Source organism: Schistocerca cancellata, chromosome 5, assembly GCF_023864275.1.
Source record: "Schistocerca cancellata isolate TAMUIC-IGC-003103 chromosome 5, iqSchCanc2.1, whole genome shotgun sequence".
NCBI classification, from domain to species: domain Eukaryota; kingdom Metazoa; phylum Arthropoda; class Insecta; order Orthoptera; family Acrididae; genus Schistocerca; species Schistocerca cancellata.
The window spans coordinates 241,917,400-241,938,617 of record NC_064630.1 but is presented as its reverse complement, the minus strand read 5'-3'; the positions used below and the strand labels follow the sequence as shown (position 1 = coordinate 241,938,617).

The 21,218-nt window shown below is 40.0% G+C and overlaps 1 protein-coding gene across 7 annotated transcripts in view; it reads left to right on the top strand.

The window, feature by feature from the left end:
* LOC126188203 (endoribonuclease Dicer-like) overlaps positions 1 to 21,218 on the top strand; it is a 425,024-nt gene that overhangs the window by 341,641 nt on the left and 62,165 nt on the right. For 6 of the 7 annotated variants that reach the window (XM_049929751.1, XM_049929747.1, XM_049929748.1 and 3 more), the window contains one exon: positions 11,233 to 11,395. In XM_049929751.1, coding sequence (XP_049785708.1) covers positions 11,233 to 11,395 — 163 coding nt within the window. The remainder of the gene's footprint in view (positions 1 to 11,232; positions 11,396 to 21,218) is intronic. The other variant, XM_049929752.1, reaches the window with a different exon arrangement.

Sequence of the window (21,218 nt, the reverse complement as noted above, 5' to 3'; positions counted from 1 at the left end):
ACAACTAATGCAGTATTTCAGGGTACAGATGTGTGAGTCACCTGTGGAGGTTTGTGATTTCCATGTGTTTGATTGCAGTTGGGTCAACCACATACTCTTGTTTCCATGTCAATTTTCTTACATATACCGCATTTTGGGGTCAGTCGTTATGCCGTTGATCATATCAATCATCCACATTTTCGCTTTAGGTAAACTTTTTTGTGTCAGTTGTGTCCATCTTCACGGGAGGGATTACAGAAGTACAAGAGCCTCTCAAACTCCTTCTTTATGGTAGATTTGTGTAGTTGCAACATGCAGTATCTTTTGTTACAATGTCATCTATGCACGTAGCATCCACACTGCCATCAAAGCTTTGATAAGAAACACTTCATAATGACAATATCTTGCTTTGTCACTTACCATCATATAATAGAAATTAACATTTTTTTGGCCATGCTGTATTCGTGTTGTACACCAGAATGCTTGCTGTTGACCTATTTACATTGCTGTCGTACTGTGCATTGCTATAACCCCACCTTTTTAACAATTAATATGTTTCTCAGTACTTTACACCATTGTGTTGTAGTCTGCATACAATTTCTATTGCTTTATTGGATATCACAGCTGTACACATTAATTTATATCACCTAATCTAAATGCAGTCCCAGATTGATTTTATTGTACAGTGTAATATTAAGAAGCAAATTTATTTTTTACCTTCAATTTTGAAGGTGACATGTTTTGAGAGAGCCAAGGTCAAAGGTTAAGGTCACTTACGCTAGTTGTGAACATTGTTCGAATATACTGTGTTTCATATCATTTGAAAACCTGTTCACAGAGCTGTCCAAAAGTACCTTTGTCTCTATTCGAACAGCAGTTGCAGACATTTTTGTCCGCAGTGTGTGTCAGAATTTTCACATATTTTCAGAACTTAGGGTGACCGTTACTTTTGTCATACTTCTGCTATAAATGTGTAATTTGACATTTTTCATTCTCTCTTCATGTGCAATGAAATCTGGTGAAAATCAGGGTGGTTGGTTGGAAATTGTATTTTTCTGTGTTGATTTGACTTGGAATGGCCCTTACAAAACACTCATGCGATCCATCATTGAATATTTCTGAAGTGTGTGAGGCTCATGCCAGGCAGGACTAACGGGGGATATTGAATGTGTAAAAAGAAGGACAGCATGAATGGTTATAGGTTTGTTTGACCCATGTGAGTGTATCAAGGAGATGATGAAAGAATTGAACTGCCAAGTGCTGAAGATAGGTGCAAACTATCCTGAGAAAACCCACTTATAAAGTTTGAAATAGCCAGAAACTATCCTGAGAAAGCCCACTTACAAAATTTGAAGTACTAATGTTGAATCATGAATCTAGTGACACACAAGAACCTGCTACATATTGCTCCCATAGGGATCATCAGGCCAAATAAGACTGATTATGGCACACACAGATATGTTTAAACATCAGTTGTTCACATGATGTGTACTTGAATGGAATGGAAGGAGACCTAATAACTGGTACATTGGAAAGTCCTCTCCGCCATATACTTCACAGTGGTTTGCAGCGTATGAATGTAGATGTATACATAGGTGTAAATGTAATTGTAGATTTTGAAACAATTGTCTCTCACAACTGTTTATCTAGTGGGCACAGGTTTGTGTGTGTGTGTGTGTGTGTGTGTGTGTGTGTTTGTAGTCCAATTTATTAAAGGGTTTCTTCCGAAAGCTACTCTTTAGTGTATGCCTGCCTACGACTCGAGGATCTTGCTATTAGGTTAGTGGCTTCTGAATTATTTACATCTGTCAGAACTTTCTGTTTCAGAAATGATTTTCTTGTCATTGTCTGTCTGCATTTTGTATCTTCTCTGTTGAGGACAGTCAGTGATTTTGCTGCCCAAATAAAACTACTTTTACTGTTTCATTTCCCAATGTAACTCTCCAGCATTGCCTGTTTTAACTCAGCTATGTTTCAACTGTTTTACTTCTTTAAATGTTCATCTTATGACAGACAGCTTACCAAGACACTAACTATTTCATTCATCTAATATTCAGAATCCTGTGCCATCTCTGATAGGACTGAAATGTCATCTGAAGCCCTCAATGATTTTATTACTTCTACATGAACTTTAATTCCCATCCCCAATTTCTTTTTGGTTTCCTACATAGCTTTCTCAGTGTACCAGTTGAGTAAGACCAGGGATAGGCTGTAACTCTGTGTCACTCCCGTATTAATTACTGCTTCCTTTTCATGTCTTTGACTTGTATAATTGCACTGTGGTTTATGTACAGATTGTAGATAACCTGTTTTTCCTTAATTTCTTCACTGCTATCTTCAAAGTTTCAAAGTGAGTATTGCTGTTAATATTTTGAAAAGCTCTCTCCTGAATCTCGATGTGCAGTAACTTCAGGTTTATTTTTCTTTTGTACATCCTCTACAATCAGTCATAGGGTCAGTGTTGCTTTTCAACTTCCTAGATTTCTCTGGAACCCAAACTGATCTCCTTTGAGCTCAGCTTCTACCAGTTCTTCTGCAAATAATTTTCTCAGTATCTTGCAACAAACCCTATTGTTTGGCAATATTTACAACAGTTAGAACCTGCCATCTTTGCAATTGGGATATTACATTTTTCTTGACGTTTGAGTGTATTTTACCTGTCTCATCTATCTTGGAAGAACAGTTGAAAGAAATGGGTTGTGTCTTGTAAAGAGAGTATGGCTCCGAACATTGGTGGCATGGGCACACAGTTGATGGTGCACCATTGCATTAAATGCCTCAACAGTGGTGGTCATTACATTTAGAAGTAGCCAATGAATCTTAAGTGAAAGTAATGTTACTGTTTTCTTTCTTGGTCATCAGAACTTAATTTTTGGATGCACCTTGTACATTCAGAAGCTCTTCCATTGAGCAAGAGGAGTTGTCAAGCAGATAAAATTTCAGTTATTTGTTTGAAATTAGTTTTAATATCTATTAAATTCTTTCCATCACTGTGTAGATGGTCAACATTTTTGTAGCTGATTATCCTCACTGCTTTCTGTACCACACTAAGGCTGAGTGATGAATAGCATAAACCATTCCGGCTTTTAGTGCTACATTTATGAATGTTACTATTGTTTCAAACTGTGATAAACTTTATTAGGAAGCAAAGGTGCTGTGAGGTTGTCATAAGTATCCTTAACTTTGTGAAAAGTGGTCTACAAGAGATTGTTGGGCAAACGCTATGTATTATTATTAATTTGCCGCTGCACTACAAATACTTTTTCCTCAGTGACAAGTTTCCCCAGAAATCTTTCCACAAGACATTAAACAATAAAAGAAACATAGACTTTTGAAGCGTTTTTATCTCCAAAATCTGAAATTAACTTTAAATCAACAGTTACAGAGCTTAGACATGGAGATCATCTGTGAAACATTACTTCCAATGCAAGTTCTTCCATTATAAAACCATAAGAATTAGAATATTGTTTTAATTATTGATTTACCCATTTGCATTATTTCTAATGCTGTAGTGAGGTCCTGTGCAGTACTGAATTGTGTGTATTGTTTTTTATCTAAATTCAGTGACAGTCCAGTTATATTTTTCTTTCTGATACCATACTCCACTAATTCTCACTTTAGCTTCCACCTACTCATTTCCATTTTCAAGTTCTCTAACATGTCTACCTGAATAATGGTTGTAATTTCCATACTTCAACTTTTGGTGTACCAGATTTGTTCCCTCCTGATGACAACATCCTCCTGAGTAGTCCCCATCCAAACGATGGAGCATTTTTCCTCCAGAACATTATAGCCAAGATCATTGTCAAATCTCACAGTAGAGCTGGGTGTCCTCAGGACATACAATGGCTGTAGATTCCTGCTTCATATAGCTGTTTGCAGTCTCAACATAGCACGAAGCTAATGCTACAGTGACAGATCAGCAGACAATCCAAACTGCTGTTCCTTGTAAGGGGGCCATATTGACTTGATTACCAAGTGTTATTTGGGAAGATAGATGTTCACTGGGTATAGCCATTTTGACTGTGCATATCTTTCAAGCTGAGCTTATGTGCATTTTAAAGTAGGTGGTAATAATCAGAGTGTAGGAGCAGTACGGAAGCATGACGTGAAGGGAGGTTGGAAGAGTGTTGAGTGAAATGAGGGCAGTTTAATATTGTGATTACTAAAAGTGTGATAAATGTTGATGGAAGGTAAGGGAAGGAAATTTCACAAGAGTAAACACACTTATGGAAGATCTGAGGACAAAGTAATGTAATGGAGAATCTGTGAAAGAAACATATAGGTAGTTAGTGGTCAACTGTTTTAGATTAACAATTGTATATGCATGATGGAAAACGTTTCTTTCCTGAGATAGTATATGATTTAAGATTTGGTTAATTTAATCGGAAGTAGTCCAAAGTGAAAATAACCAGAATGAAACTAATGCTGTTAAGACAATGAGGAGTGAGTGAATTGGGGTATTGTTAGGTTGAAATTGTGTAATTGTAAGTACCTCTTACTGATTATTAACTATAATTAAGTGCAATATACTATCTATTAACTTTCAGTATGAAACTGTTGCCAGCTATATCAAAATATTGGAACAAGGACTTAATGGGCACATGGTGACAGCTCTTGACCTTCCCTTGTCCACTGGTATGTAACTTCATCCCCAGCAAGTAATTTCCAGTGACCTAGATTAAATTTGTGACCGCTAAATGAACATTTTAAATATAACAACAGAAATGCTACCTGTAGCAAAAGGGTGCTACTAAGAGAATTTTTTCCCTTGCCCTCTAGCTCATTAATTTGTGGAAAAGCAAATGGTGGTTACATTATTGAACGTTTCTGTGAGGTCACAATGGATACCAGACATACCCATTGTATAATTTAGCTAGCTGATTACTTTTGTGACCATTTTGCTTGTAGCTTAAAACCATACAGCTAACTTTCCTGAAACCATACTGATTATGTACTACAACTCAATGTGGTAGATTGTAATTTCCTATTGGACCACATGCATCTCTTTCCAGTTGGTAATTATGAGATCAGTAGCTTCTCATATCATCTTGTTTACCTTTTTTATCAGTCTGGCATAATTCTGCATATTTTTGTCAATCAGTGAACAATCTTCATGAAAATGATCATTAATTATGAGAGAGAGCGCATGTGCCATAGAGGGAGAGTGCATGTGTCATACTGTGAGTGACTACTTTTATATACTTTCCACTTCAGCATAAGTGAACTTATTTTTGGCCATCATTACTATTTCATGTTGCTGTATTGTCCATTAATGGTACATCTTCCATAGCTTTGGGAAGAGGAGTGTGGGGTAGGGGAAGGAAAAAAGGCGGAGGATAAGGGCACTCAACTGAAGCGAGGATGAGGTGACTAGTGGGCTCCTATCATCCTGGGTTCTCCTCCTTGAGGAAGTATAGTTCCAAAAGCAAGGAAGTTTATGTAGGAGAAAATGCATATAAAAGATATGGTGATCTGCAAGCTTTTGGAGCCATTGGCTCCTTCATGTGGCAGAAGAGTTGAAGGAAAAGGAAGAGGGATTAAGAAAAAGGACTGACGAGGTTTAGGAAATGGGGAGTGTTATGGAAAATTTGTCTCAGATCAGGCGTGTCTTACCGGATTCGATGAAAAGGAAAGACTTGGGGGGGGGGGGGGGGGGGGAAATGTTTGGAAAGTATTTTATTTTCTGATGGCAAGCTACTACCCCACCCCTGCCCCAACTGTCTGATATGTATGAGTGCTATCCAGAAAGTAGGTTTGGTCTATCACAGTGGTGGGCAGGGCTACAGCCACCATCGTGGTGCCAGGACACTCCTGCACTCAGTTTGCATCCAGCAGTGGTAGAGTGTGGTCTGTGTTGCTGTTATTTTGCTATCTGTGATGTATTAAAACATGAGCTGAAATAAATAATCCCACTGCTTATGAGGTGCGTTCTGTGATTAGGTTTTTGTTGGTGTGGTGAATAACTGCAAACCAATTGAAATTTATCATGACCTTTGTGATATGTATGGAAAAGGAATAATGAGTGAAAGCTGAGTGAGGAAATACTGCATTGATTTTAAAAATTGCCATACCAGCATTCACGATAAGGACTGCAGTGTAGGCCTAGCTTTGTGACTGACAAGCTTGTGATGAAAATCAATTACAGAATTTGTGAAAATTGTCATTTCACAATTACAAAACTTTTATAATATTTTACCCAAATTTCATGGAGTCTGGTGCATGAAATTATGGTGCAGAAGCTCAGTTGCAACAAATTTTGTATTAGTTGGTTTCTCAAAATCCTAACAGAAGACTACAAAATAGAGAGACTGGGTGTGGGTTTTAAGGGAGAGGGTAAGGAGTCATTCCAATCCCAGGGGCGGAAAGACTTACCTTCGGGGGAAAAAAGGACAGGTATACATTCGCGCACACACACACACACACACATCCATCCACACATATACAGACACAAGCAGACATATTTAAAGGCAAAGAGTTTGGGCAGAGATGTCAGTCGAGGCGTAAGTGCAGAGGCAAAGATGTTGTTGAATGACAGGTGAGGTATGAGTGGTGGCAACTTGAAATTAGCGGAGATTGAGGCCTGGTGGATAACGCGAAGAGAGGATATATTGAAGAGCAAGTTCCCATCTCCGGAGTTCGGATAGGTTGGTGTTGGTAGGAAGTATCCAGATAACCCGGACGGTGTAACACTGTGCCAAGATGTGCTGGCCGTGCACCAAGGCATGTTTAGCCACAGGGTGATCCTCATTACCAACAAACACTGTCTGCCTGTGTCCATTCATGCAAATGGACAGTTTGTTGCTGGTCATTCCCACATAGAAAGCGTCACAGTGTAGGCAGGTCAGTTGGTAAATCATGTGGGTGCTTTCACACATGGCTCTGCCTTTGATCGTGTACACCTTCCAGCTTATAGGACTGGAGTAGGTGGTGGTGGGAGGGTGCGTGGGACAGGTTTTACACTGGGGGCGGTTACAAGGGTAGGAGCCAGAGGGTAGGGAAGGTGGTTTGGGGATTTCATAGGGATGAACCAAGAGGTTACGAAGGTTACGTGGATGGCAGAAAGACACTCTTGGTGGAGTGGGGAGGATTTCATGAAGGATGGATCTCATTTCGGGGCAGGATTTGAGGAAGTCGTATCCCTGCTGGAGAGCCACATTCAGAGTCTGATCCAGTCCCGGGAAGTATCCTGTCACAAGTGGGGCACTTTTGGGGTTCTTCTGTGTGAGGTTCTGGGTTTGAGGGGATGAGGAAGTGGCTCTGGTAATTTGCTTCTGTACCAGGTAGGGGAGGGGGGGGGGGTAGTTGCGGGATACTAAAGCTGTTTTCAGGTTGTTGGTGTAATAGTTCAGGGATTCAGGACTGGAGCAGATTCGTTTGCCACGAAGGCCTAGGCTGTAGGGAAGGGACCATTTGATATGGAATGGGTGGCAGCTGTGAAAATGGAGGTACTGTTGCTTGTTGGTGGGTTTGATGTGGACGGATGTGTGAAGCTGGCCATTGGACAGATGGAGGTCAACGTCAAGGAGAGTGGCATGGGATTTGGAGTAGGACCAGGTGAATCTGATGGAACCAATGGAGTTGAGGTTGGAGAGGAAATTCTGGAGTTCTTCTTCACTGTGAGTCCAGATCATGAAGATGTCATCAATAAATCTGTACCAAACTTTGGGTTGGCAGGCTTGGGTAACCAAGAAGGCTTCCTCTAAGTGACCCATAAATAGGTTGGCATACGAGGGGGCCATCCTGGTACCCATGGCTGTTCTCTTTAATTGTTGGTATGTCTGGCCTTCGAAAGTGGAGAAGTTGTGAGTCAGGATGAAGCTGGCTAAGGTAATGAGGAAAGAGGTTTTAGGTAGGGTGGCAGGTGATTGGCGTGAAAGGAAGTGCTCCATCGCAGCGAGGCCCTGAACATGCGGAATATTTGTGTATAAGGGAGTGGCATCAATGGTTATAAGGATGGTTTCCGCGGGGAATGGATTGGGTAAGGATTCCAGGCATTCAAGAAAGTGCTTGGTGTCTTTGATGAAGGATAGGAGACTGCATGTAATGTGTTGGTGGTGTTGATCTACGTAGGCAGAGATACGTTCTATGGGGGCTTGGTAACCACCTACAATGGGGCGGCCGGGATGATTGGGTTTCTGAATTTTAGGAAGTAGGTAGAAGGTAGGGGTGCGGGGTGTCGGTGGGGTCAGGAGGTTGATAGTGTCAGGTGAAAGGTTTTGTAGGGGGCCTAAGGTTCTGAGGATTCCTTGAAGCTCCGCCTGGACATCAGGAATGGGATTACCTTGGCAAACTTTGTATGTGGTGTTGTCTGAAAGCTGACGCAGTCCCTCAGTCACACACTCCCGACGATGAAGTACCACGTTCGTGGAACCCTTGTCCGCCGGAAGAATGACGTTGGATCGGTCAGCCTTCAGATCATGGATAGCCCGGGCTTCAGCAGTGGTGATGTTGGGAGTAGGATTAAGGTTTTTTTTAAGAAGGATTGAGAGGCAAGGCTGGAAGTGAGAAATTCCTGGAAGGTTAGGAGAGGGTGATTTTGAGGAAGAGGAGGTGGGTCCCGCTGTGACGGAGGACGGAACTGTTCCAGGCAGGGTTCAATTTGGATAGTGTCATGGGGAGTTGGATCATTAGGAGTAGGATGAGCATTAAGGGGGAGGGTGGGGAGTCGTTCCGGTCCCGGGGGCGGGGGGACTTGCCTTGGGGGGATGGAGGGACGGGTGTGCACTCGCGCACGCGAACGTGTCCATCCGCACATATACAGACATGGATATGTGTGTGTGTGCGCGAGTGTATACCTGTCACTTTTTCCCCCCAAGGAAAGTTTATCCGCTCTCGGGATTGGAATGACTCCTTACTCTCTCCCTTAAAACCCACATCCTTTCGTCTTTCCCTCTCCTTCCCTCTTCTTGATGAAGCAACCGTGGGTTGCGAAAGCTTGAATTTTGTGTATGTGTTTGTGTTTGTTTGTGTGCCTATCAACATGCCAATGCTTTCGTTTGGTAAGTTACAGGTGTACCAGTATGAAATGAGTGTTAAGATACAAATGTGTCAATAGGGAACATGTGTTGTGAACGAGCCTTGATATTTTTTTTTTTTTTTTTGTTTGGTTTGTATGACATCTGTCAAAGATATTAGTGTACATCAAGTCATGGAATAAACAACATCATATGTTTTCATCGTGTTAACAATGTCGAATTTGGTACCAGAAAGTGATGATTTGCGGAAAGCATTAATTTTTTGTTTTCATTTGAAAGAAAGTGCTACAGAGTCGCATCGAATGCTTGTCGAGGCATATGGTGATCATGCTCTATCAGAAGCAACATGCAAAAGATGGTTTCAATGGTTCAGAAATAATGATTTGGATGTAAGAAATGAAGAAAGTGGAAGACCACCAAAAAAGTTCGAAGACGCCGAATTGCAAGCAGTGTTGGATGAAGATGATACTTTGAGTCAGAAGCAAATGGCAGCAATGCTAAATGTTGCACAACAAACTATTTCTGACCGTTTGAAAGCTATGGGAAAGATCCTAAAGTGTTGAAAATGGGTGCCACATGAATTGAATGAAAGACAGATGGAAAACCGAAAAACCATTTGTCAAATTTTGCTTCAAAGACATGAAAGAAAATCAGTTTTGCATCGAATTGCTATTGGAGATGAAAAATGGATTTATTTTAAGAATCCTAAACGGGAAAAATCGTGGGTTAATCCGGGACAACCATCAAAATCGACTGCAAAACCAGATCGATTCGGCAAGAAGACAATGCTCTGTGTTTGGTGGGATCAGAAAGGTGTGGTGTATCATGAGCTTCTAAAACCCGGTGAAACTGTGAATACTAATCGCTACAGACAACAAATGATCAATTTGAACTATGCATTGATCGAAAAAAGACCAGAATGGGCCAGAAGACATGTCAAGTATTTTTTTTACATGACAATGCACCTGCACACAAAGCAAAACTGGTTCAGGATACAATCAAAACACTTGGCTGGGAGCTGCTACCCCACCCGCCGTATTCACCAGAGTTGGCCCCTTCCGGCTCCATTTGTTTTCATCAATTGGACATGCATTGGCTGAGGAACACTTCGATTCCAACGAAGAAGTCGAAAATTGGGTGTCTGATTGGTTTGCTTCAAAAGACGAACATTTCTATTGGCGTGGTGTTCACAAATTGCCAGAAAGGTATTCAAAATGTATAAAAAGCTATGGTCAGTACTTTGAATAAAATGTTTTTACTTTTCAATTCAAAATTAGTGTTTCATTTTCACACACACACACACACACACACACACACACAAAGAAAAAAAAAGAAAAAGAAAAAGAAAGAAAAACCACACACTCGTTTCATACCGGTACGCCTGGTATATACACGCCTGTCACCCTACATTGTGCTCAGTTGACTGAGCAGTTGACTTGGCAGTCAACTGAGCACAGTGTAGGGAGATAGGCATGTGCTGTGTGTATGTTTTCTTACATCTCGAAAAAGGAAGTTCATTCCAAAAGCTAGGAAAGCACTGTACCTTTTGTTTGTGTACCTAGCAATGATGCAGCACTCCTGCCGTTCAGTGCGTCATATCCTTTATTCTTTAAAAAATTGTAATTCTTAGCCAGCACTTTCCATATGTGGTATTTTTCTGTATCGTTAATTTTTTATTTCAAACTGTTTGTCACTTTCTGAATAGTCTTCGTATAATACATTTCCCTTTCTGCTCTTACTGACTAATGCATGGTATTTTTTCAGTAATCTCCATCTTAATTAGTATCCTGTCTTCCACCTTCAAGTTCTCGGGTTTTCAAATCTCACCTGGTGCAGGTACAAATGGTCATTCATTCCTCTTCATCCCATCCAGTAAGTCTCCCCTGCCCTGGGTTCAGGTCTAATTTTTTGTGTTTGTCCCCATTTCCTAAACCTTGCCAGTCCTTTTCCTTCATCCCTCTTCCTTTCCATTCAACACTTCTGCCTGAAGGAGGAGCCACTGGCTCTGAAAGCTAGCACATTTCGATATCTTTTACACCTGTTTTCTCCTACACTGAAAGGTGGGTAGATTTTTTTCTATCTATTTAATTATATCTCATTTTCAAATATTGTGTATTTTTGTTGATATACAAGCTAGGAGGTACATAACAATCACTTTTATGTATTCTATCAGCACACTACAAATTTTGGCACTGGCCAGCAATTCTTTCTCATAATTTATTGATATGTTTTTGTTACTTCTTTATGCAGAAATTAATGCAAGATTTATTTACAGCAGACGGCAGAAGAAAAATGCACAAAAGAGGAGGAGCTATTTCAATCCTGAATTGTGTGATATTATTCCACTGTCTGCAGCTCTTTGTCTTAAAATTCATCTCTTGCCATCAGTCCTCCATAAACTTACTGTTCTGGCGGCAGCATATGAACTCTGTCAAATGGTATGCCTTCTTTCAGAACTTTCTATTAAAAAAATTAATCTATTAAAAAAATTCATATCACTCATGATTAGTTGTTTTCATTATCATATTTTATGTATACATTGTTTTTAATATATTATGTCATTGTTGAATGCTGTGTGTGGAAACTATTGCATCAGTGGTTATTCAGATTTTGAAAATAATAATCATTATTGAAGATTTATGAAAAGGTAAATTTGCATATCAGTTTCATTTCTCTGTTTTGTTCTTTTGTGTTTTACCCCCTTTAGCCTTATGTATTTTCATGTATAAGGGGCAGTCAACTGAAAATTGGAACACCTGCCACAATGGGGCGATACAATAATTCCATTCAAAAGTAATCACCACACATGTTAAGACATTTATCGAACTGGGAGAAGCGGCAATAAAATTTCTGTTTCATAGAACATTTTTGGCCCCTGACGGATCCACAACCGCACCCTCTCTTCCACTTCTTTGTCTGACTGAAACAGACATCCACGCATATCTTTCTTCAGGTCACCAACAATGCGAAAATCACACAGTGAACAATCTGGGCTGTATGGAAGATGTTGCAGTGTTTACAAACCAAATCGTTGAAGTGTAGGCCCCATCCAACTGGCAATTTGGAGGCAGGTGTTATCATGCAACTTCTATTGCAGGGTCCCTCTGCTCATAGAGGTCCGGGGGTGTGGAACCGCAATCAGCTAATGGTGGGATCGAGGCTTGACTTATGCTAAACACAGTTGAAAATTGACTTTGGTTTTGTTTATTTACATTTGCTTTGTGTTGAGCTGTCAAAGTGATTAAATGTACAACGAAAATGAACTGAAATGTATTTGGTGTGAGAAATAATTCAACCGTGGATGTCAAAGCATAAAGTCATTTAAAGAAATTCATTTTGGTACAATAGCACTTGCTAGGCACTGTTATAAAATTTCATCTACTACAAGAGTATCAAAAACTGCGCTTTGTTTCCAAATGCTAGTAAACAGTATGACACTAACTCCCATCTTATATATTGGTAGTTGCAATTTAAAATATTTATAATAATCGTAGGCTTTAATTTGAATAATCTGAATGTTTACATTTGACTTGTGTAGCAGGTATCAGCAGAATAGAAATTAGTCGGAGTAACAACTATGAAATTTTGGCCTTCCAGATATGGTCACAAAACTTATACATCTATTTTGAATTATTCACAGTTGAATTACTATTAGTATTCCTTAAGTACTTAATAGGAGGAACAAGACTCCTGGTCAGGTGAATACTGGGTTATAAATACAAAATAAAATAGGGGTAATGCAGGAGTCAGTTTAATAATGAGTAAAAAAATAGGAGTGCGGGTAATCTACTACAGACAACCTAGTGAACGCATTATTGTGGCCAAGATACACGAAACCCACGCCTACTACAGTAGTACAAGTTTATATGCCAACTAGCTCTGCGGATGACGAAGAAATTGAAGAAACGTATGATGAAATAAAAGAAATTATTCAGATAGTGAAGGGAGACGAAAATTTAATAGTCATGGGTGACTGGAATTTGGTAGTAGGAAAAGGGAGAGAAGGAAACTTAGTAGGTGAATATGGATTGGGGCTAAGAAATGAAAGAGGAAGCCGCCTGGTAGAAATTTGCACAGAGCACAACTTAATCATAGCTAACACTTCGTTCAAGAATCATGAAAGAAGGTTGTATACATGGAAGAAGCCTGGAGATACTGCCAGGTTTCAGATAGATTACGTAATGATAAGACAGAGATTTAGGAACCAGGTTTTAAATTGTAAGACATTTCCAGGGGCAGATGTGGACTCTGACCACAATCTATTGGTTATGAACTGTAGATTAAAACTGAAGAAACTGCAAAAAGGTGGGAATTTTAAGGAGATGGGACCTGGATAAATTGAAAGAACCAGAGGTTGTACAGAGTTTCAGGGAGAGCATAAGAGAACAACTGACAGGAATGGGGGAAAGAAATACAGTAGAAGAAGAATGGGTAGCTTTGAGAGATGAAGTAGTGAAGGCAGCAGAGGACCTAGTAGATAAAAAGACGAGGGCTAGTAGAAATCCTTGGGTAACAGAAGAAATACTGAATTTAATTGATGAAAGGAGAAAATATAAAAATGCAGTAAATGAAACAGGCAAAAAGGAATACAAATGTCTCAAAAATGAGATCGACAGGAAGTGCAAAATGGCTAAGCAGGGATGGCTAGAGGACAAATGTAAAGATGTAGAGTGTTATCTCACTAGGGGTTAGATAGATACTGCCTACAGGAAAATTAGAGAGACCTTTGGAGAAAAGAGAACCACTTGTATGAATATCAAGAGCTCAGATGGAAACCCAGTTCTAAGCAAAGAAGGGAAAGCAGAAAGGTGGAGGGAGTATATAGAGGGCCTATACAAGGGCAATGTACTTGAGGACAATATTATGGAAATGGAAGAGGATGTAGATGAAGATGAAATGGGAGATGCGATACTGCGTGAAGAGTTCGACAGAGCACTGAAAGAGCTGAGTCGAAACAAGGCCCCGGGAGTAGACAACATTCCATTAGAACTACTGACGTCCTTGGGAGAGCCAGTCCTGACAAAACTCTACCATCTGGTGAGCAAGGTGTAAGAGACAGGTGAAATACCCTCAGACTTCAAGAAGAATATAATAATTCCAATCCCAGGTGAAATACCCTCAGACTTCAAGAAGAATATAATAATTCCAATCCCAAAGAAAGCAGGTGCTGACAGATGTGAAAATTACCGAACAGTAAGTTTGATAAGTCATGGGTGCAAAATACTAACGCGTATTCTCTACAGACGAATGGAAAAGCTGGTAGAAGCTGACCTCGGGGAAGATCAGTTTAGATTCCATAGAAATATTGGAACATGTAAGGCAATACTGACCCTACGACTTATCTTAGAAGCTAGATTAAGGAAAGGCAAACCTACGTTTCTAGCATTTGTAGACTTAGAGAAAGCTTTTGACAATGTTGACTGGAATACTCTCTTTCAAATTCTGAAGGTGGCAGGGGTAAAATACAGGGTGTGAAAGGCTATTTACAATTTGTACAGAAAACAGATGGCAGCTATAAGAGTCGAGGGGCATGAAAGGGAAGCAGTGGTTGGGAAGGGAGTGAGACAGGGTTGTAGCCTGTCCCCGATGTTATTCAATCTGTGTATTGAGCAAGCAGTGGAGGAAACAAAAGAAAAATTTGGAGTAGGTGTTAAAATCCATGGAGAAGAAATAAAAACTTTGGGGTTCGCCGATGACATTGTAATACTGTCATAGACAGCAAAGGACTTGGAAGAGCAGTTGAACGGAATGGACAGTGTCATGAAAGGACGGTATAAGATGAACATCAACAAAAGCAAAACAAGGATAATGGAATGTAGTCGAATTAAGTCAGGTGATGCTGAGGGAATTAGATTAGGAAATGAGACACTTAAAGTATAAAGGAGTTTTGCTATTTGGGGAGCAAAATAACTGATGATGGTCGAAGTAGAGAGGATATAAAATGTAGACTGACAATGGCAAGGAAAGCGTTTCTGAAGAAGAGAAGTTTATTAACATCGAGTATTGATTTAAATGTCAGGAAGTCGTTTCTGAAAGTATTTGTATGGGGTGTAGCCATGTATGGAAGTGAAACATGGACGATAACTAGTTTGGACAAGAAGAGAATAGAAGCTTTCAAAATGTGGTGCTACAGGAGAATGCTGAAGATTAGATGAGTAGATCATATAACTAATGAGGAGGTATTGAATAGGATTGGGGAGAAGAGAAGTTTGTGGCACAACTTGACAAGGAGAAGGGACCGGTTGGTAGGACATGTTCTGAGGCATCAAGGGATCACAAATTTAGCATTGGAGGGCAGCGTGGAGGGTAAAAATCGTAGAGGGAGACCAAGAGATGAATACACTAAGTAGATTCAGAAGGATGTAGGTTGCAGTAAGTAGTGGGAGATGAAGAAACTTGCACAGGATAGAGTAGCATGGAGAGCTGCATCAAACCAGTGTCAGGACTGAAGACCACAACAACAACAACTTAATTGATAAGGATCATTAAATTTAAGTTCACACTGCATAGTCTTTATTAATTCACAGTTATATTACCATGCAAAATCTTGCTCAGAAGCTGACTCTAGGAGAAGCAGCTGTCTCTGACCATCAAAGAAGTGGGTTTTGTAAAATGGTGGTTATGTTGTTTACACTGTACATGCAAATAGTCAGTGAGGAGAATAATAATGACTACAGTGATATTTGAACTTCATGCGAAAAGCATCTCTTGAACCTAACTCAGTCAACAGTCAAAGGTACAGAAATTGCGTAGAAATGAATCAAAATAGAACTGTATGTTTTCCAAAAAACCATTATGTTATATATATCATATATGCATCATTAGAAGCAATAGTATTGATTATAAAACTGACGTAACATGAAACTTGCACAGAATGTGTTGAGTCCAAATGGAATTAGACTTTTGAAGATAAATTCCAAAGTAACAGAACTTGAATGGTGCACATATTCACTTCTTGTACTAGTGATTAGTATTTAATCCGATTGCACTTCGAGGTTTGAATTTTATTCTGCAAGGAATGAATGTCGTCCTATGAAATTCCATCAGTTGTTCAAGAGACCACTGTTGCCTGTGCACACTGTTGCAGAAGCAAGGCAGATTTGAAAGAATAAAATCTGGAAGATAGGCAACAGATTTAAAATGCTCAAAACTTAGTATGTGTGCTTAAATGCAAGGTGCTTTTAGTAGCTTCAACAATGAAACTCTTTCAAAATCTGGTAGAAGTTCCAAAGAGATGTTTATAGTAACTGATGAGAAGCCACCTGTTGAAACTGAAGTTATACCTGGGGTTCCCTAAGGAAATGTTATAGACTGTCTGCTGAGTTAACAGGCAGTCTAAGCAGGACTTTTAAGATTTATTGCAGATGACACTGTCATTTACTTTCCAGTAAAATTATCAGATGATGTAAACATATTACAAAATGCTTTAGACATGATATTGTCATGGTGTGTAAAGTGGCAATTGAACGTGTGAAGTAATCTGTACGAGTACTAAGAAATTCCATTAAATTTTGCTTACATGGCAAATAACACAAATGTAAAGGTTGTAGACACTGTTTCAAGCTACTCTGTTAACTAACATTTTAGTCTGAGAAAATACATTCACCTAATTATTCAGACTGAAGAAACAATTTAGGTTTCCTTCTAAGCCCCTAAGGGGCATACATGCCTATAGTGGTGCACTAATTAACAAAGATAACAATAAATAACAGGATGTGCAGAAAGAACGGCATGAGCTAGTTTGGAGATATTATCCCTAAAAGTTAACAACTACAGTAATATTTAACGAGTTACTACCTCTTAACCAAGGAGGACCCTCACTCTTGGTGATGTCTCTGGACACGGTGGACCATGAATGGTTTGTAGCCTTTGTTCAACACTGCCTGGTGGTGCATGAAAACTTGCTTCAGTGGTATGCTTGGTGGCAAATGGGTGCCAAAATTGCTGGGGATGGAATAATAATAAACTGCATGGTACTCCTGGGGCACACTTCACTTTACTGCACTGTTTACATCACAATGAGTGCAGTATTCCAGGTGCTAATAGTAGGGGTACGAATCAGGCATCCAAGATCAGACTTTGTGTGACCGCAGTCAGCAGAAGCACATTGGAGGTAACACAGCTCAGGGAGGCAGTGTGGAAAATGCAGTATCACTCCTCTTATTTAACGAATAGTGACAAACACTGACAGTGGATGCAGGGTAAGAATCCTGCTGTTTGTGCGTTCCCCGGCATGTGGCAACGCATGCCATGTGGCATTGCACAGGTGAGCTGTAAGAGCATGGCCGGAGGGTGTTGGGGGAGGGCAGTGGTACTTTGGCTGGCAGGTGCTTCACTGATCACAGCTTTTTGGTCTGTGCAACCCATCATCTGCTGCTACAGGTGGAGGTGATGGAAGGTGCCACTAGATACTAGCTCATTTTTGTAGCAGGAGTACATGTTCACACATACAGCCAACCACCCCCTCCCCCCACCGCGCGCCCACACACACACACACACACACACACACACACACACACACACACACACACACATTCACACATTCACACAAATGCAAGTGGTGTGTAGCAATGTATTCTTTTCATAATTTTTACTACCACTAATATATTTTAACTGTGTACATAGAAAAAAAATGCCAACATGGATCAAATAACGAAGTGTATAATTCTAAAAAAATTTAACTAGTGCTTAAAAAGATTTTTACTACACCTTATGTCATGTGACAATCTCTTATAGAAATAACGAAATACCTTTCAGCACCACGTTGGCTGTGATGCATAGCTCTTTTATTAGTCTGTCAGTGTCATATGATATTATGGTTCTTCTATTGTAACAATTTGTGTCTTACCTCATTGTGCTATGTTTTCCATTCTCATTCACAAATGTGCTTACATTAAGAACACAAAATACACAGCAAATTTGATGTAACAAAATAATACCCACAGAATTGGCATTTACTTATATTGGCAATTTTCTGTTGTGTTATTGTTATTGTCACTTGTGCTAACGAAAAATGTTATGTGAAGTTATGCGAGATGCGTGTCTCTTTTTATTCTGACAACATAGTCAGTTACTTGAAATTATATTGTCGAATAGAAAATCCAGGATGGATGTAACAGTGGTGGCTTCAGTTGCCAGAGACTGCAGAGCGTGTGTGTGTGTGTGTGTGTGTGTGTGTGTGTGTGTGTCATCTTTTTTTGACAAAGGCCTTGCTGGCCGAAAGCTTATTTGTGACAGCCATTTTGTTGTGCCTATCTGTAACTCAGCATCTCTGCTATATGGTGAGTGGCAACTTTCCTGTTCATTAAATTATATTGCAGTTATAAATGTCTGTCTGTGATTATTTTACTGCATACACCACATACATAAATCTTGAGTTAGTCAGTTTGTGCGGCTTGTTAACTTGTGAGAAGATTTACAATTTTTCCGTATGTGATATGTATACGAGCAGTGTCCTTGTGCTGTTATTGTTTGCTCAAGATAAAATATCACAATATTTGCAACTAGGAGCATGTAACTTGAAAGAATCCTTTTATTCACACATTGCTCAGTACAGGTGGGGTCTGAGCTGGCTTTTGAACAGTGAGCTATCCTATTTATGCGTGACCTGTAATTTACTCCATTAATACGAGGGTTATACTATGACTCGTGTGTTAAATTAATATTGATTTTTATTTTTTAGCCTGACCATATACACTCTATTAATCTGAAGTTGTTTCTGTTGATTTTCAATGTAGTCTTGTTTCTTGATACACATTTTCCATACCATTCTGTGAACATTCTGCTGTATTAGAGACCCTTTCCGGCTGCTGTAAAGTTTACAACGAAAATAATCACACTTACCAAGTGGCGGCAGCAGATCACACACACACAAAAGGCTTTAACTTTTACAAGCTTTCAGAGCCAGTGGTTCCTTTTTCTGGCAGAAGTGTTGAAGGGAGGGAACAGGGGTGAAGGAAAAGGAATGGAGAGGTTTATGGAAACAGGTAAAGTTCAGGAAAGTCACCCAGAACCTCAGGTCAGGTGAGACTTACCTAACGGGATGAGAAGGAAAGACTGATTGTTGGGGATTGCACCAGACGAGATTTGAAAGTATGAGAGCTTAATGGTGGGAGACACAGTAAGATGTAAGACAGAGACAACTACTAAAACATCATGCGTGAGTTAATAAGAGTGAAAAGCTAAGTGCATTGTATGTAACAGAGGTGGGAGGGGGGACAGCAAAAAATAGACAGGTCAGAAAATTTCCCGGATCACCACATCCAATCCTGGTACTGCTGATCCCTCCAAAAACCAGCTTCGGAGCACACCACTTGTCACCCAGTATTATCCTGGGCTTGAATGTAGTAATCAGCTACTTTGACAAAGCCATGACTTCCTAAAATCGTGCCCTGAAATGAAATCCATTCTGCCTGAGATTTTGCACGCCACACCTGGAACAACTTTTCGTCACCCTCCCAGTCTCCGCAATATCCTTCTCAGACCCTGTGATCCTTGTGCACCCATCTGCCTACCCTATGGCTCCGACCCCTGTGGCCATCCCTGCTGCAAGACTTGCCCTATGCACCCTCCTACCACTACCTATTCCAGCCCTGTATCTGGAAAAACATACTATCAAAGGGAGAGCCACCTGTGAAATGACACGTCATATATCAGCTGTTATATAAACACTGTTTGGTCTTTTACATCAGCATGACTACCACCCAGTTATCAGTCAGGATAAATGGACATAGACAGAGGGTTTATTCAGGCAACACACAATATCCTGTTGCAGAGCATGCTGTACAACATGACAGTCATGACCTTGGTGTGTGTTTCACCACATGTGCCATCTGGATTCTTGCCCCAGACACCAGTTTCTCAGAACTCCGCAGGTGGGAACTAGCACTATAACATGTCTTTGGTTCTCGCCACCCACTGGCCTTAATTTATGTTAATTCCTTCTATCTCCTCATTTTGTCACAGTAACTGCTACTTTCTTCATTCCATTTAGTTTCCTACATCTTTCATTTTCTGACCTATCTATGTTTCACTGTTCCCCCTCCCACCTCTGTTACATACAATGCACTTAGCTTTTCACTCTTATTAATGCATGCATGATGTTTTAATAGTGGTCTGTTGTCTTACAGCTTACCATGTCTTCCACCTTTAAGCTCTCAGGTTTTCAAATGTCATCTGGTGCAGTCCCCAACAATCAGTCTGTCCATCTCATCCCATCTGGTAAGACTCCTTTGATCTGGAGGTTTGGGTGATTTTTCTGAACTTTACCGCTTTCAATAAACCTCTCCAGTCCTTTTCCTTCACCCCTGTTCCTTCCCCTTCAACTCTTCTGCCAGAATAAGGAACCACAGGCTCGAAAGCTTGTAAAAGTTAAAACTTTTTGTGTGTGTTTTCCCCTGCCACTGCTTTGGGAGTAGCTTTTTTATCTATCCTTTTACGTTATGTGCTGTAAGGTATTGACACATGACTTTCTCGGTGTTCTCCGGTATCTCATAGCCATGGCTCCCAGTTGTTCTTTTGTAAAAGAGGGTGCCAATTTTGAACTGTATGGAGAATTCAGGAGACTTTGCCATTCAGAAACCTAATTTTCTCCACAATGACATGAGCAATGATGTGTAGCGCATTATCATGCTGCAGGATGGTCTTTTTCCCAGGGTGCTTATTGCGAGTCACAACAGAGCTTAAAAAATTTGTGATTGCAGTGGATAGCATTTATGGTTAGACTAGGTACAAGAAAATCCACAAGAATGCAATCCTCACATCACAGAAGATACTGCCCATAACTGTCCCGACAGATAGTACTTTTTGCAAAACCCAAGTGCTGCCATCCATAATCTGGCATTTTGTTTCAGGCTTGTATTGAGGAACCAGTTTTCATCACCTGTCTTAAGTACTCCTCAGAACAAATCACTTCCTAATTTCTAAATCCTCATAAAAGGTTTTGGGTGATGTATTGATGCCCATGCACGTCTCTTCTGTCCGTGATGAACTTGAATGAGTTTCAGCAGCAGATGTTTTATTCTTTAACATGAATTTCAGTGACAGAACGCTGTTCAAAAATCAGTGTCTGCCAATTTATAAATGTAGTTTGTATTCCAATGATAGAGGTTAATGACATCACAATATATTGACAAATATTGCGACTTGTGACTTACTCACCTCATGGTACAAATTTACAATGTAGATTATAATAATAGATACATTTTATAATTCAGTGACAGATTTGCAGTTGTGACTTAGTATGGCTTACAAATTTTTGCG